A 15,971-nucleotide genomic window follows, 5' to 3' on the forward strand; every position below is an offset into this window, starting at 1 on the left:
TTAAGCTAACTGTAGTTGCCTTTAACAGTTTGATTAGAAGCATACTTCACCATACTTCTCTTTGCCTAGTTGCAAAGGAAAACAAAAAAAAAACACCCCAAAGCCTCAGTTTTGCACAGTGTATTTTCTATTATACATGGCACAACAGCATAAGTAACAAAAGAAAAAGAAAATATGTAATAGACTTACTTAGGAGGTGGCTGCAGCAAAACTGAAGTGCTAATACTCCTCATATCCCCTGGTACAAAGTTAGATTAATTGAAGCAGGCTTCAGCAAGACTGTGGAGGCATAAGCCTGTAGCAGAGCGAACAGGGTATGTTACATACAGGGTTATGTACATACAGGATACGTAACTTCTAGAGAGAGTTCAGGCATTTCTCCACTGAACACTTCATCATGGCCAACTTAAATATACATTCATACTTCTACATATATATTTAATATAGAGTGTACATACACACATATGTAAATGGACTATCAAAACACCATATTCACATAAACAATGAGTGTGACTTACGATGCACTAACAGCAAATGATTGGCAGCTCATTAGTTGGTTCCAGACATTCATTTTATTTATATACACACACATAGTATGACATTTTCTGTTAAGAACAAAAATGCTAGATCACTGTATGTACATGACGGACAGAAAGAAGAGACCTTCTTAAATACAGCTGAAAGTTTACTTTCATTTGCAACCTCACATATTTAGTTGGGCATGTTAGTGAATGTAAGACAAACTTGTGCTTGAAAATTTCAAGAGAAAAAACACACTTTACATAAATAAAGGCATGGAGTTTATATATTTACATACATACAGCATATAAATTACTTCATAATTAATGTAAAAGAAGGTACTTTGGTACACTGACAGTCAGTTTTTGCTGAATCTTGGACTTACTTCTCATAAGTAACATCAAGACTAACCACAGGAGGCCTCTGGTTGACCAAACAGCCTAGAATGGCATGGGGCACACACAGCTCCATCCTGAAGCAAAGTTTTTTTGAGTGCTAGACTAAACTGAATACTATGCTTTTAACAACCTACTGTGCAAATGAAAGAGGCACATTTTGTGTTCTTGACGTGACACAAACCACCTATCGGCCAAGAAAAATAATGCTTCTGGAGAATCTCTGGAAATATTTCAATGTCAGTGAATAGCCATTTATAGATACCTTCAGTTTTTAAGCATGCAAATCACTATTAATACTACTGCCTGCGTAAAGAGAAACTCAGAAATGTGGACTGTATGTACACAAACCCAACTAAATGTAAATTAGGCTCCTGGGCTTTGGCCACATTCTCTCTTCCTCCATGAAGAGCTCAACTTTCCAGCTGTGTGGTTTCCCAGAGAAAATGGAAACTGCTACTATTGCTGAAGAGACTTTGCTCATTTCCCAACATCATGTAAAACTCTCATTGTACTGGAGTGGATCAGATGCTGGAGATTCTCCGCACTATTTAGCAGCGTTCAGCAGCTCACAGGATCAAGCCTTCAAAAAGAAATGGTGAAGCCACATCTCTGGAAAGTGGCTTCTTTCCTGTACTTGTGCTGCTGCTGTGTTTTTTCAGAAAGCATCTTCGCCCTCTGCAATGTCAATGATTGTGTGAAGCAACTCTTCAAACGTTGGACGTCCCTCTGGTTTCTAAAAATAAAAAGCATGCACAGCTGTGATCACAAAGCAGTAAAGTTGTGTGGATTTTGCTAAATTATTGGTCTTGATATCATTCCTGTGGCAATTAATTTACTGTTCATTAAATGTGACAAGCAAAAATATCTCGTGTGGATTATGGATGTGTCTCTATCTCAGTAAGCGCCACTTTTTTTATGCTCTGAAAAAGCATAAATAAGCATTGCTGGACTGCACCCTTCACATAATTCATCATTTTGCACAGGGAAATGCTTTTGCATTTTTCTTCTCTATCCTCACCTTCCCCCAGTGAACTGCTCCAATCTTTCATTATGCAAGTGGTTCATGCTCCTAAGGATTCTGAGTGTCACTCTCTGAGGCCTCTTCAACATTATTTTTTTGGCTCTGAAACTGTGTAATAAACTTGTGCAACAGCATCCTTCATCTACTTCATTTTCCACAGAGTTCCTTATTTGTTATAACATCCTGTTTGTTTTGTCTCTCAACTTAGTCTCTTCATTGACCTTGCTGAAACAGTTATTCTCTGAATATCCAGGTAACTTGCACTTTTCCTCCATTTACCAACCTCTTTACGTTTGTATCACCTGCTGAATTTTGAAACTTCAGTATTCACTTCCCTCTACATTAATAAATTTGTTAAATGAGGACTGATGTATCTACAGTTAATAATATTTTATGACAAAGATTGATATTATGTTGTCATTACTTGTATCCTGTTTGTGATTCACAAAGATTCTTCCTCTCCCATGTGATGACTGCTTTAGATTTAGATTTAGACTGCCGATGACACCAAGCTGTGTGGTTCGGTTGATACGCTGCAGGGAAGGAATGCCATCCAGAGGGACCTCGACACGCTTGTGAGGTGGGCTGATGCCAACCTTACGGAGTTTAACCATGACAAGTGCACCTGAGTCGGAGCAATCCCAGGCACAGCTACAGGTTGGGCAGAGAAGAGATTCAGAGCAGCCCTGCAGAGAAGGACTTGGGGGTGTTGGTCGATGAGAAAATGAACATGAGCTGGCTTCAGTGTGCGCTTGCAGCCCAGAAAGCCAACCGTATCCTGGGCTGCATCAAAAGGAGCGTGACCAGCAGGTTGAAGGAGGTGATCCTGCCCCTCTACTCTACTCTTGTGAGACCTCACCTGGAGTATTGTGTGCAGTTCTGGTGTCCTCAACATAAAAAGGACATGGAACTGTTGGAACAAATCCAGAGGAGGGCCAGGAGGATGATCAGGGGACTGGAGCATCTCCCGTATGAAGATAGGCTGAGAAAGTTGGGGCTGTTCAGCCTGGAGAAGAGAAGGCTGCATGGAGACCTCATGGCAGCCTTCCAGTATCTGAAGGGGGGCTATAGGGATGCTAGGGAGGGACTCTTCATTAGGGACTGTAGTGATAGGACAAGAGGTGATGGGTTAAAAATTAAACAGGGGAAGTTCATGATAGATATAAGGAAGAAGATTGTTACTGTGAGGGTGGTGAGGCACTGCAATTGGTTGCCCAAAGAAGCAGTAAATACTCCATCCCTGGCAGTGTTCAAGGCTGGGTTGCACAGAGCCTTGGCCAACATGGTCTAGTGTGAGGTGCTCCTGCCCATGGGAGCAGGCTTGGAACTAGGCAAGCTTTAAGGTCCCTTATAACCCAAACCATTCTATGATTCTATGATTTTATTGTTAATAACCCTTGATGAAATCAGTATTGTTTAATCAAGTCATTGGTGTTATATAATTCCTGTAAATACATATTAATATTCAAAAACATTAATAAATATCATGTTCTTTCAGGTAATTCATTATTCCATTTTAATGAGTATTTCAAGCTGGTTACCAAGTACAAAAAAAAAAAATTAAGTATCTGTAGTTTCCTGTCTCCTGTGAACAGCTTTTTTGAACTACAGATACTGTCATTCCATGGCCCTTCAGGGCACTGTTGGTTTTTTATCACATTTTTGTCTGCATAAACCAACTGGTTTGTAACTTTGAGATCTCCACCAGGTGGCTTGATGACTAATTGTTCTCTGTTTCAGCACCTTTGAGGAGAAGACAAAGGTCAGACGGTACATCAGCTTTATGACGGGAAAAGAGCAGTTTTTCCCCAGCACCCCTCTGACAAAGACTAACTAGAAATAAGTCATGTAGCTCTTTCTATTCTTGGTTTCCTCGACTGCTCTCTCAAAAGCAGAGGCACCTCATTAAACGCACCTATGCTCTTAGACTTGCAAACCCGAATTTAATACTTGATCAACTAAATCAGCATAAAATTTTTATAGTATTAAAAGCAAAAAGTCTGAGAGGTCTGACCTCTGAGAACTGTACAGTGAGTATCATTCCAAGTTAGGACCATTAACAGGATTAAAAGTACAGTATATTTTTATCTTTCTTTATAGATTTTGGGATTTGTATTTAGAGTCAACTGCAAGTCAGTCTTTATTTCCTATACAATTTATGATCAGGTAATGAAGTATTCCTTTGGAAATATTTTCAGTCATTCTGGCACGTTTCTATAATGATCAACAAACTAAAGCAATGCAAAAATCAGATTCTTCACCTCTGGACTGTTGACTGAATTTTTTACTAGCACAATTCATATGCAAATATAAACATGACTAGCACGGATTTAGCAATTACTTCATTTTGTTACTAAATGCTTTTGCACACTTAATCTGACAGTCCATTTATTTCATATAGATTTCCTTGGTTGTTTTTGTTATTGCACCTCTAGTTCAGTTGCAAACCAGGAGGAGATTTCTGTTTTAGCAATAAACACATGAACAGCTAAGAGAGCATGGATACAGTCAGAATGCTGCAATAGAGACTAGTTTCTCTCGTTAGATTAGCCTTTTTTCAATTCAAAGACAAATAAATAAGAAAGTACATACCTCCTGCCAGCACATCATCATCATTTCATACACCTGCTTACAGGCTAGTTTAGGACGATACAAACGATGTCCTTGGCTAACCATTGTTACTACTTCATAGTTGGAGCTTTTTTCAAAGGGCATTTTTCCTTCTGTAAATACTTCCCACATTAAAACACCTAAAAACAGGAAGATAAAAAAATTAAAGCAACAAGTAAATACCTTCTTAAAAATATGTTTATTTTGAGCTCTGGGCTCAGGGTTTCTAATAGGTAAACAGCTTGAGATCATTATTTTATAAAGTGTTCACATATATCACTGCTGAAAAAAACAACTTTATTCTAGTAGCATGGATTTTAGTAAATGACAGTTAGAAAAGGTCCCTGCAGAACTTTATGCAAGCATGAAACCATGGCAAATGGTTTCTCTGAGCTGCTTTTCAGCTGAATGAATCCTTCCCAATAACTGGAGCTTAGCTGCTACTGATAAAACATAAAAATAGTGCTTTCTTTCAATGATGAATGTCGTACCGAATGACCAGACATCTGATTTGCTGCTGAATCTGCTGTAATTAAAAACTTCTGGGGGGCACCATTTCACAGGAAATTTAGCCCCCGAGGAACTTGTGTATTGATCATCAAGGACATACCTGGAAAAAAAAAAACCAAAAACAAACCTTCAGTCGGTCTCCAAGCCTGCAAAATGTAGTTTAGATTTGGATATTAGAAGCTCCTATTGCCACCTACTGGCCATGACTGTTTCCATCCCACAACAAAAATAACTTCTCTGGGGCAGTACTAAGGTTTCAGTCAAGACCCAGTTCATTTTTCTCAGACCTCAGAGTCTTCTCTTGTGATTATTAGCTATACAACACAGACTGCCTGCAAGTTACATGTCTCTATTACACGAGAAAATAACACAAAAGCATTAATTTCTTGCTCTGCTTTTCACTGGCCAGTCTGAATTCAGATGTCAGGGGTCATACAAACTCAGCAGCACAGAAAGGTGGCAAAAGCCCAGAAGAACATGCTGAGACCATGGTGCCTAACATCTTCGTAATCCCTGCTTCTCACTCCCTGCCTCATCCACACATCACCCACCTGATGCAGCACCCTTTGGTGCTACTAAGGGCAGTAAATTAACCCCTCACCAGGTCTTGGCATCTCCCAGCACTTTGGCTAGCAAGATGCAACTCTGAACCATCTACCCCAAGTGGCTTTCCAAACAGCCTCTTTTTATCATTTATTTACCAAAATACAGATTAACTGTTATCACTACAGCATGAGCTCTGCTGTCCAAGAAACAAACTCTAACATGCTTTCTGCATCACTGCAAGATTAATATTTGTAAGATTTCCACAGATGCGAATAGAAAGTTCGTAATAGAAGATCAATCAGACCATAGAGTAAGTTCAAAGACAGGCCTCTTCACAGTAACCACTAGACACACTTATTCTCTAGAGAACAAACTGACACAGTCTTGATTTTCAAGAATTAAAATTATTAAGAAAATTGACACATAACAACAGAACAAACAGGCTTTAAAGGCACTGGAAAATGTGACCAAAGGATGTTCCCTAGAGAGCTCAAAAAAGGTAATTTTTCCATGTAATTTTGCTAGGCACATATTGCCTTATGGTTAAGTACATTTCCTAAATCCCCACAAGTGTGTTTGCACATCCAGCCATACCTTGTCATTCCAAAATCTGATACTTTGACCACTCCTGAGTCGCTCACCAAGCAGTTCCTGGCAGCCTGCAAGCAGAATGTTTTAGAGTTGGATGAAAAATGTGCAGTCGCTTGCAGACAAATTACAACAGTCCAATAAGTGCTTTGTCCTCATTGCTTAGCAAGTTCATTATTTTACAAAGTTCAATTCTGTATTCTCATTATAAAAAGTGATACTGTTTTGAGAATTAAACCATTTTTAAAATATCACCCAAAAAACTTATCAAGGGATTCATGAGTGGTGAAAATGGCACCAATACATAACAGAGATATGCTATTGTATCAGTGCAAATAGCCATTATCTCTTTATAAAAATTTCAGAGAGGTTTTATTCCATTTTCTTGGGAGAGAGAAACCTCTTCTCATTTTCTGTACACAGCAGTTTTAGAGACTTGATTAGACCCCGAAGAGCCCACTTCAGTTACATATAGTTTCCTGCAAGAACAAAAGCAGTTATTTACAAATAGGCTGTTCAAAGAAGGAATGGCTAAGTTCAAAAATCAGAATTTCAAAGGATTGTATTGCTTAATGGGATGTTACCAGATCTCTGTGGATAAAGCTGTTTCTCTCCAGGTACTCCATTCCCTCGCATACATCTTGGCACATAGTGAGCAGGACATCTTTACTCAAAACTCCCCGTTTTTTCCTCAAGTAATTGAGGAGGCAGCCATGCTCCATAAACTCTGTCACGATGTAAATAGGTCTCTGTTGCGTGCACACACCATACAGCTGAACTAATTTAGGATGCGTTAGCTTCCTGAAAAGATTGAGATCATGTTGACATTGTTTCCTCCACCCAGTTCTCCACACCACAAAACTGCAAGAACACCACCTGCCCTAAGTGTTTAATTTATAATCGGTATATGGCATCAGAGGCCTAGAACTGGAAATCGAAGTGCCAAGCACACAACTCACATCATTACTTTGGCTTCTTCAATGAAATCCTCTTCATACATCGCACCTTCCCGAATTGCCTTGATGGCCACTTTATACTGCGCCCTCCATTTCCCCAGGCGCACTACACCAAACAGACCACTCCCCAGTTCTCTCATGAATGTCAGTTCCGAGGGGTTAATTTCCCATTTTTCTGTAAAACAAACCAAATGGGAGTCCATGACTCCTGTATTAAGGAACCAACTGAACTGGTAGGTAATCAGAAAGAGGGAAGGGAAACTGGATTACTAGCGACCTAAGGAATTTAGGGAGAAAATGTCTTAGAATTAACTTCAAAACTAAACCCTGCTATACCTCAAGAATCAAAAAACCTTTAAGCAGACATGATCTTCAAGCAGCTTCTGAACAACACAGAAGGCAAAACTCAAGCTTTCCTGAGGCCAGTAACTACATACCGGTATTATCAGACTTGACTTCAACAAGCTGCCATCATAGAAAGTTGTGCCAATGCGTAGAAGCTGCTCACATCACCTGATGCGCAATGCTTAAAACAGGTTATTCCAAATTTATGTATAGAAAAAAGTAACCTCTCCACTAAGATCAAAGGGCCAAGACTGAGTCAGAAGTCTGGAGGCCTGTGAAGGAGCCAAAGGCAGAGTTCAAGGTGCCCACAAAAGCATGGAAGAAGATGCCAAATTCCCCTGAAGCACCAATGACATGTTATGCCTCTCCTCACTTCTGCCCTTGGCACCACATGCATACCACCAGCCATGATGCCTTGGCATGCCGATCCTTTTTTCAAGGGTCTCAAAGGTACAACTTGGACCCATGTGAGTTAGCATAGCAAATCACAGTACAAAAGTAAGTCTTCAAAAGTTTTTAGAAAATATTGTAGCATCTTAACATACAGAAAATCATTAGAAAATATACGTATACATGAATATAACATGCCATTACCGTAGCTGAATCCTGCTGTTGTTGGTGCTGTCATCTTCTTTGGGGTCACTGGGTAACGCAGCCTGGTAACAAGACCTGAGATTCAATGATAATTCAAGAATTAACTTCTGAAATAGCACCAGGCAGCAAGTCAGCCACTTCTCACTGCAAAGTTCAACACTGATTAACAATAAGCTTATTATATATAGCTTTGGCCATATTTTCTGCTATTATTTTGACTATTCAAAGTTGCTATGAGAGGTACATAGGAACACTCACTGCATCTAACTTGTTACATCTTCCTTACTGGTGAGAGGAATACAGATATACGCATACATATTTGTGCTTTACAGTTACACTTAGTTATGCTCAGCCCAATAAAGGCTAAGGACCCTCTTCATAAATCAGATCAGAAAGATTATCTAGAAGTCACAATGTTACTTTTGGTCATTTCTGTTTCACACATATAAATCCCACCAGCTTCACACAGGGATTTTATATATATAAATAAACGCTGCATGCTAGCTGAATATTCTCCTAAGTACTTGTCAGAACTTGATATGACAAAAGGAATGAAGCAGTTAAAAAGAAGTAGTCAAATCAGCTAAAATAAATGAAAAGCAGGTTACGGTTTTGGAGCATATTTTCTATAAAGGCGTTTGCCATAATATCAACAGGAAATGCTAGGTCATAAGAATTTGATATAAAGATCTGGAAACTACAGCTCATAAAGAAAATTTATGTACAGACCGGACTTGAAAAAAAAAAACAAACAAAACAACAAACTATATTAGTATCTGTGCCTTGAACCCAATTCCTAAATTCTCCCCATTGTACAGTGGGCAGACACCAGCATCAGCTATCAGCCACAGATCCAAAGTGTCTAACCTTTACAAAGACCCATCTCTAGGGATTTACTGAACACTACATTACCGTTCTCCTCATCTGTTTGCTCACTGGGAAGGTTAGATCATTTTAAGCAGTGGTGACCAGTAGGTAAAAAGCTAGTGCCTGCAGACTATTCTGGGGAAGTACCATCCCTCTACATCTGCTGTGGGTTACTGGCAGCTGATAGGGACACTGTGGAGCTAAATGAACGCTTTTTCCCTCACTTTATACTGTCCCCAGAGTATCAGATTAATAACTGTAACATACATTTATTTTTACATATATACATATATACACACACACAAAAAGCCTTTCTGTTTAAAAAAAACAACAAACCTGCCTATATTGAAAAAAGTGTGAAAATGCAGCGTCTCGTGACTTTCCTGAGAAAACCCTAAAACACGTCACACTCCTTTCCAAATTGACAGTAAGTAACAGAAAAAATCCAAGTCGCCTACCTGCTGCGTTATGTCTGTGATAATCAATTATTTCTGGAATGGAATTGAAGAGATGTTTTTCTGCGAGGTAGTATTGCTTTGGTGACGTCACTGTTTCTTTTATGTGGTAGTGTCTTATTCCTGATGAACCTTCTCTGGAAAAACAGTAACAACAAGAACAACAATCAGAAATAGCACAATGCTATTTGTTGAGAATTTAAGAGAGGTGCACTGACTAGGAACACAAAATGACAATGGCCAGCGTGGGTGCCCAATGCCTCATACTTCAGCTTGAATATCAGAGATCTCAAGCACTGGTGATTCACCTTCATCTCAGTGCTCAAAGTTGAAAATTAACCCATAAAAGGTTCATTTTCAGCCTGGCACATTCCCTGATCCAGCTCACCACATACCAATGCAAATACATGGGCTGGCAGAAGGGAAGAAACCACACAGGGTAGGAGAGCAGGACCTTCTTGGGGTGAAGGTTCCAGTCTACCCTGGGTTAAACCCAACGTGATCTAACCATGGAATCAAGAAGCTCAGTGTAGTTACCCATCACTTCTATGACAGCAGCCTCTGTTTCCTTATTGAGCTCTCTCCAGGGCTTCACCCCCAGCTCATGGATTTGGATACAGATGCAAATGGATTCGGACAAAGTAAGGTGCACGGAGCAGCCACAGAAACTCACCCTCCAAATTTTGTATAAAGGGAAACCGTATACAGGCCAGGCTGACTTGAGTCTCTCACCACAAAACCACCTTCTTTATCCTAAAATGCAAGCACAGGCAGTTTTGTACAAGTGGTTTTCAGTTGCATGTCTCTTCTACTCGTTTTGTGATTTGCGCATGCCAAAATAAGCTTCTACTTTAACAAAAGAAGCCACTTCACGTGAATTTCATGGTTCATACTGCAAGGCTGCTGAGCTCACCTCGTTTCTGAGGAGCTGCTCTGCTTTGCTTCTGTTCAAGTTTCTGCTGTACCACCTGAAACACAGCATCAGTAAACAAAACTTCTTAAGGTGCATGATTCACCTAAAATGCTTGAAGCAAAATATTACAAAGCAAAAGAGTCAATAGTTTTGTGACAACTGAAGGTCTAGAACTGAACTTTGTTCCTTTGTTCCTGTGCAAAAAGGATCAGTCTCTCTTACATTATGCAGTTATCCCATAAAAATGCCCTGAAACAAATCCAGTGAGAGCCCACAGAAGGCAATAAAGCTCAGGTAACTGGCAAAAACCTCTCAAACCCATGCAGGCTGATGGCAGTATTTGCTCTGAACAGCAGCCCAAGGGCAGGTAAGCAGCTGCCTGCGCACCAGTTGAGCCACTTGCAGAGCTGCCTGCTAGACTCTTACTTCATTCAATAACTTTATGGTTCTGGTTCTCCAGAGAGTACCCACCCACCGAAGAGGAGGTGAAAAGTGAATAAAATGCCACAGCTGGACATCCCTGAGCTCTGGGCTGCATGGGCAGGTTAAAGCAGCCACAGAAGCACTGACATTTCAGCCAGCTGCAGCAAATAATATAAAAAGGAAAAACAACACTGCTTGCAAATGCAGTGATGCAATGGTTTGGGGCTATGCTGTCACGGTGGTAACCAAGCAGGGAACTGGCACAGCTACCTCTAATCAAGTTCTGCTGTTCCAGAGCTAGTGGTTTCTTGCAGTTAGTAGATAACCTGCAGTAATGCTCACTGGGCTGTGCAGTGACTCAGAATTACAGCCTCAAGGTGGTAAGCACAAAGTGGCTGGACCAGATAAGGCAGCTCAGTTCCTTCCTTCCTTCCCTTTCTGCCAGCCCTGCAGCCCAGCCCAGAGCAGGGCAGGACTCTTAGACAGAGCCTTTAAGATGAGAAAATAACGAAGAACAAGGAATTCCCTCTAGTAAAGCTGAGAGCAAAATCCCACATGAAATTCTACCTTCTATCAAAACACAACAGTAGGAGCCATACATGGATGAGAGTAGAGTTTTGAAGTTATTAATGTGGGTTTGTAAACTGGTTTTAATTATTATTTCCTTACAGCTCCATTTTCCTTTTATCTAAGTCATGAAATATGTTTTAAGCTCTGAGGCACAACAATCTATGCTGTACTGAAATCTGAATATTAAGAACTACTGACTTGGAGTCTACATTGTTAAATTTTAGCCTGATGCTTTAAAATAACTACTTTTTTTTTTTAAAAAAAAAAGCTCATTTTTAATAACCGATAAGTTATATGCATACATACACTGAGACTTAAACTGCACCGAAGGATACCCTTCCTTGAAAACTGGAACTGCCTTCCAAAGTCTCTGATCTGTTATGTTTATTTTGAATGATTTCCATTGTTTTCTATTCTGCTATCTTACTGCCATACACTTTGGGTTAACATGTCACTTTAATACAAAGAAACCCAACGTTCAACACACTTAATGGTTTCATTTCCTTTAAAGTTTCCCTTTGTCTCTCAGAGCATTAGGAGAGGTTTTTCACTTTAATAACAATAGCCCAAAAAATACATGCCTGATGGCCATCTCATTGACTTGTCTTTACATTATAAATCACAGCAAAATCAGTGAGGAGAATTAGAACAACCGTATGCCCATTTCAAAGAGTTTTGTATCTGAGAAAATTGCTGTCATATGTAAGCAATTGCTGTCATATGTAAGCAATTGCTTTCAAAACTTCAAAAATACAGTCAATTCTTAAAGCACAGGTTCCATTTTATGGCCTTCCAGATTTTAATTCAAGTATTCACTTACTCATATTGATCAAGATTGTTGGACTTCTTTCCTGTTACATAGTTGCTTGGAATATATCCTTGTTTCCTAAAAATAAATAAATATTTATTTATATATATGTAATGATTGAAAACATATAAAATTGCACGGCATGCAGAGGTCTCCTGCTGTAATTCATTACTGACCCACCCACTCTACTACTGAATATACAGAAACTAATTCTCCGCATTAGCATGTCCACATTAACTTTCAGTGGGCTTAGAGGCAGCAGAAGTGCCCAAGAAAACCAAACAGAAGGGTGAAAAAGAATAACCCTCTGCTGCTCTGCCACTTCTGCTCTTACAGGTCCCAGTCAGTCACTAGGAGTATGTCTGGAGCCTGCCACAGCCTGGTAACCTGCAATTACCCCCAACATTTTACAACAGGGACCTGAGAAATATTGAAGCTTCCAACTTTAGAACCACAGAAAAAAAAAAAAATCATCTTAATCTAGGGAATGTAAAGTTGTAGTCATTAAGGCATCTCACTACAACTCCCTCTCAACTCATTTAAAGATTGTCCCTAATGATCCAGCTATTAAATGATGATTATTCAAGTCTGGAAATTGGAGCCTGCTAAGCTGAATGTTAACCATACTGCTCCCTAATGAGCCGTTCCCCAGGGAAGTGGGAGTACTGTACTAGTCTAGCAAGGTTTTGCAGGCTGGCTAATGCTTTAATTGGGAAACCATAAAGCCTGACAGGAAATATAATGAAAAAAGCTTTCAGGTCTGCAACAGTCTTTGCACACAGGCCCCATAATCTATCAAGAACCACACTTTTAAATTGGTTTCTATGTGGGAAAAAAGATACGGATGAGATTTCAGGGCTAGGATCTAAAACAGGGTCTAATACTGTTCTATATTGACTATATGCCAACAAAAACTACAAAGTGGAGACAGCCTTATAAACTTTATGTTTACCCGTATTTGTCTCTTGCCTTCCACCAGTGAAGGTCATTCTTCTCAATCACTGTGTATTCTTCACCTTTCTCTAACCTTAAATCATGGTGTTCTGTAGGCTCAAAGTCATACATTGCTACCACTATCTCCTCCTCTTCATTCTCATTTTCTTCTGGAGGAGCAGGTGGTGGAGGCCGTCGCTGGAAACAATCCAACAGTTATGATTCCACTTGTCTCCATTATTCCACCCCCACCACCCCTACCATCACACCAGTGCAAACCAGCAGACAATTACTCGGGTGCCATCCCTGGGGCTGGCTCACACTGCAGCCCCACAGCTGCCAGTAAAGGGCAACACCAACTGGCATTTGCTTTCTGACCACTTCTTCCACCAGCAGTACAGATACAGCTGATAGGTGCACAGCTAAGTTTTAATGGGATCTTTTCACTCCTGAGATGGAACATGATGTCAATTGACATATACAGAAGTAGACTTCTGCTCCAGAGTACCGAGAGAATCTCAGGAAATTTAAACTCAATCTGAAAAAGCAGCAATTATATATTCAACATTTTAAAGATTCTACTTACCACATTTTTTTCTGGCTTTGGAGAGGGCAATCTCATCACACCTAGAAACAAAGCACAGTAAAGGATTTGTGCCTATCTATTCAGCTAGAAATTTAAAAATAAGTAAAAGGTGTACATTTCAGATAAGGTTTTAATAACTTAACTAGCCTTCAGGGTCTTTAACTAGCCTTCACAATAACTTAGTAAGTCAGAAAGCAAAGAAACCTCCGATTAAGCACTGGGAAAACACTGATTAAATATTCTTGAGAAAACATCTTAAATCAGCCAGCAGGCTACATTTACCATGGATTTTGCAAAGTCTGTGACACATGAGAATGTTCCACAGAGATCCCTGAACCAACCATCAGACACAGAAATACATGAGAAATAAAAAAGGAAGAGAGACAAAAAAAAAAAGGCATATAAAAAGGAAGCAGCACTCTTGTCACCATGACAATCTAAAGTTCTGTTCCCATTAACATCTGCTCTTCTAAAAAACTAATACTCTCCTGATCCTTGCTTTGCTAAATAAGCCATAAAAGTTGTATGCATATTTTTTATTACCTCTCTCAGACTCAGAAGTATTTTTTAGTCCTGCACTGCTTTTTTACCCCACACTTAAAAGGTCAAGCTGTATGTCATGTTTTGTGTCTGCTAAATAAGGCCAGCAATGAGCCACTGCTTATTTTTCAAGTCTTTTAATGCAACTAAATCCACAGGTCCCCACCATTGCCGTTTAAACTGCAGGGACAGGAAATCATCTGGGCATCGCCATTTTCACTGGAAGGTAAGCAATGGCTCAATTTCTTTTCCTATTATGGAATTTTCCTTAAATTAGGACTGAATAATTACTTTATCCTTATGTAGGACAATACTGCAAGTGAGGGTCACGCTGCATGCTACAGCATCTGCTGCTGAACAAGCAGAGCTTGTGATCTGAATGCTGAAAGATACATGAACCATGACTTCCTTAGGAACATCAAGTTTCAGCATATGGACGTTTACAAACCTCTAAGAAAATTCAGTCCTGTGTCTGTAAATATATCTAGCATTCTTGTACCATTTTTACACTAATGTAAGAACACTGAATAGTAACAGCCTGTGGTAACACAATTGTTACTCTTTTTCATGAGTATGTATAAATTATTTATTACAGCTGAGGAGCTGGCAAGGATTTCTAGCTGACTCTTTTTCACCATTAGGTTTTATCCTCGGTCCATGGTAAACACTTGGTCAAATAAGTGTCACATTAGAAAAACAAACCAAGTGAAATTCAGCAACCTCAGTTAATCCTTTCAGCTTTGTATGAACGTTTTCACAAGGATAACTTACTGAATTTTGTATTTTTGTTTTTACAAAATGCTTGGGAATGAAACAAACATTTTGATTTACTTTAGGCACAGTATTAGTGATTCACTCTGCTCTGTAAATTTGCCTAATTATCTAGGGCATTCAGGTGTGGTGATGGAATCATATAAAAAAAAAGCAGAAAAATATGCCAAAACAACTTCCTATGAAAACGTATGTACTTACTGTTTTCAAAAAGATTGTATTTTTCACAGCCAGGTGCTAATTTTTCTGTCTGCCTGCAGCACTGATAAATTCCCTCTGTCCAGAATTTGGGATGATATTTTATCATTATATTGCTATTGTTCTTTATTTCTGCAAGAATAAAAAGAGCATATATTGAAAGACTAAAAAAAAAAAACATAATCAATTGGCAAGAGAGCCATTTTTAATAAATATTACAATATCTTTGGCATGAGGCATAATCTTCACTTGTCCTTACTTTAGCATTGCTTCTTTCCAGGACCTTCTTGCAAGTTTACGTGGAGGTGATACAATGACAGCGGATGACATTTTTAGGATAACACATTTTTAGGATAACACAGAAGAGCGTGCTATACTCCCTGCTTAAACCAGCCAACCCAGCAGGGGTTTGATACAGCCACAAAAGGAGACCCAAGCAGTCACTTGCACTGTGCAAACCAGCCCGGCAGCTGTGAAGGTCCTAAGGGCTCTGCCCACTCCTTTTCTTTTTATTACTGCTTCAAATGGCTCAAGTTCCTTTACAAATAGCATTCTGAGGGGAAAGATAGCTGACATTTATCGCTGTTTCATGACACGATGTCCAAGCTTGGTCCACAAGGCTCATTTCCCCCACCCTTGATGAGTTTCAGAGGTTATTTCTTGCCCTGTGGTCCCTAGCCCAGAAATTATTTTTATTACTTTACAGAGCACCTTCAATTAATGTGAGCATTTGATGGTTGCAGAAAGCCTTAAGAGGCTCTTGGAAAAAAAAATACAGATCTTTACTCACTGTGATAGCACTAATCAAACTACATCTCAG

At 39.5% G+C, this 15,971-nt stretch overlaps 1 protein-coding gene across 1 annotated transcript in view; it reads right to left on the reverse strand.

Moving 5' to 3' along the window:
• Positions 1 to 561: 561 nt before the first annotated feature.
• Positions 562 to 15,971, reverse strand: part of TEC (tec protein tyrosine kinase) — a 31,969-nt gene continuing 16,559 nt past the window's right edge. The window contains exons 4-17 of the mRNA XM_061472071.1: positions 15,155 to 15,283; positions 13,643 to 13,683; positions 13,076 to 13,254; positions 12,136 to 12,201; positions 10,323 to 10,377; positions 10,083 to 10,162; positions 9,413 to 9,546; positions 8,088 to 8,162; positions 7,152 to 7,323; positions 6,777 to 6,993; positions 6,199 to 6,263; positions 5,040 to 5,158; positions 4,531 to 4,688; positions 562 to 1,650 (exon numbers count right to left, since the gene is read on the reverse strand). Coding sequence (XP_061328055.1) covers positions 1,573 to 1,650; positions 4,531 to 4,688; positions 5,040 to 5,158; positions 6,199 to 6,263; positions 6,777 to 6,993; positions 7,152 to 7,323; positions 8,088 to 8,162; positions 9,413 to 9,546; positions 10,083 to 10,162; positions 10,323 to 10,377; positions 12,136 to 12,201; positions 13,076 to 13,254; positions 13,643 to 13,683; positions 15,155 to 15,283 — 1,568 coding nt within the window. The 3' untranslated portion in view covers positions 562 to 1,572. The remainder of the gene's footprint in view (positions 1,651 to 4,530; positions 4,689 to 5,039; positions 5,159 to 6,198; positions 6,264 to 6,776; positions 6,994 to 7,151; positions 7,324 to 8,087; positions 8,163 to 9,412; positions 9,547 to 10,082; positions 10,163 to 10,322; positions 10,378 to 12,135; positions 12,202 to 13,075; positions 13,255 to 13,642; positions 13,684 to 15,154; positions 15,284 to 15,971) is intronic.

Source organism: Pezoporus flaviventris, unplaced genomic scaffold (genome assembly GCF_033815535.1).
Source record: "Pezoporus flaviventris isolate CSIRO_AGI_PZ_B2104156 unplaced genomic scaffold, CSIRO_AGI_Pfla_v1 ptg000002l, whole genome shotgun sequence".
Lineage (NCBI taxonomy): Eukaryota > Metazoa > Chordata > Aves > Psittaciformes > Psittacidae > Pezoporus > Pezoporus flaviventris.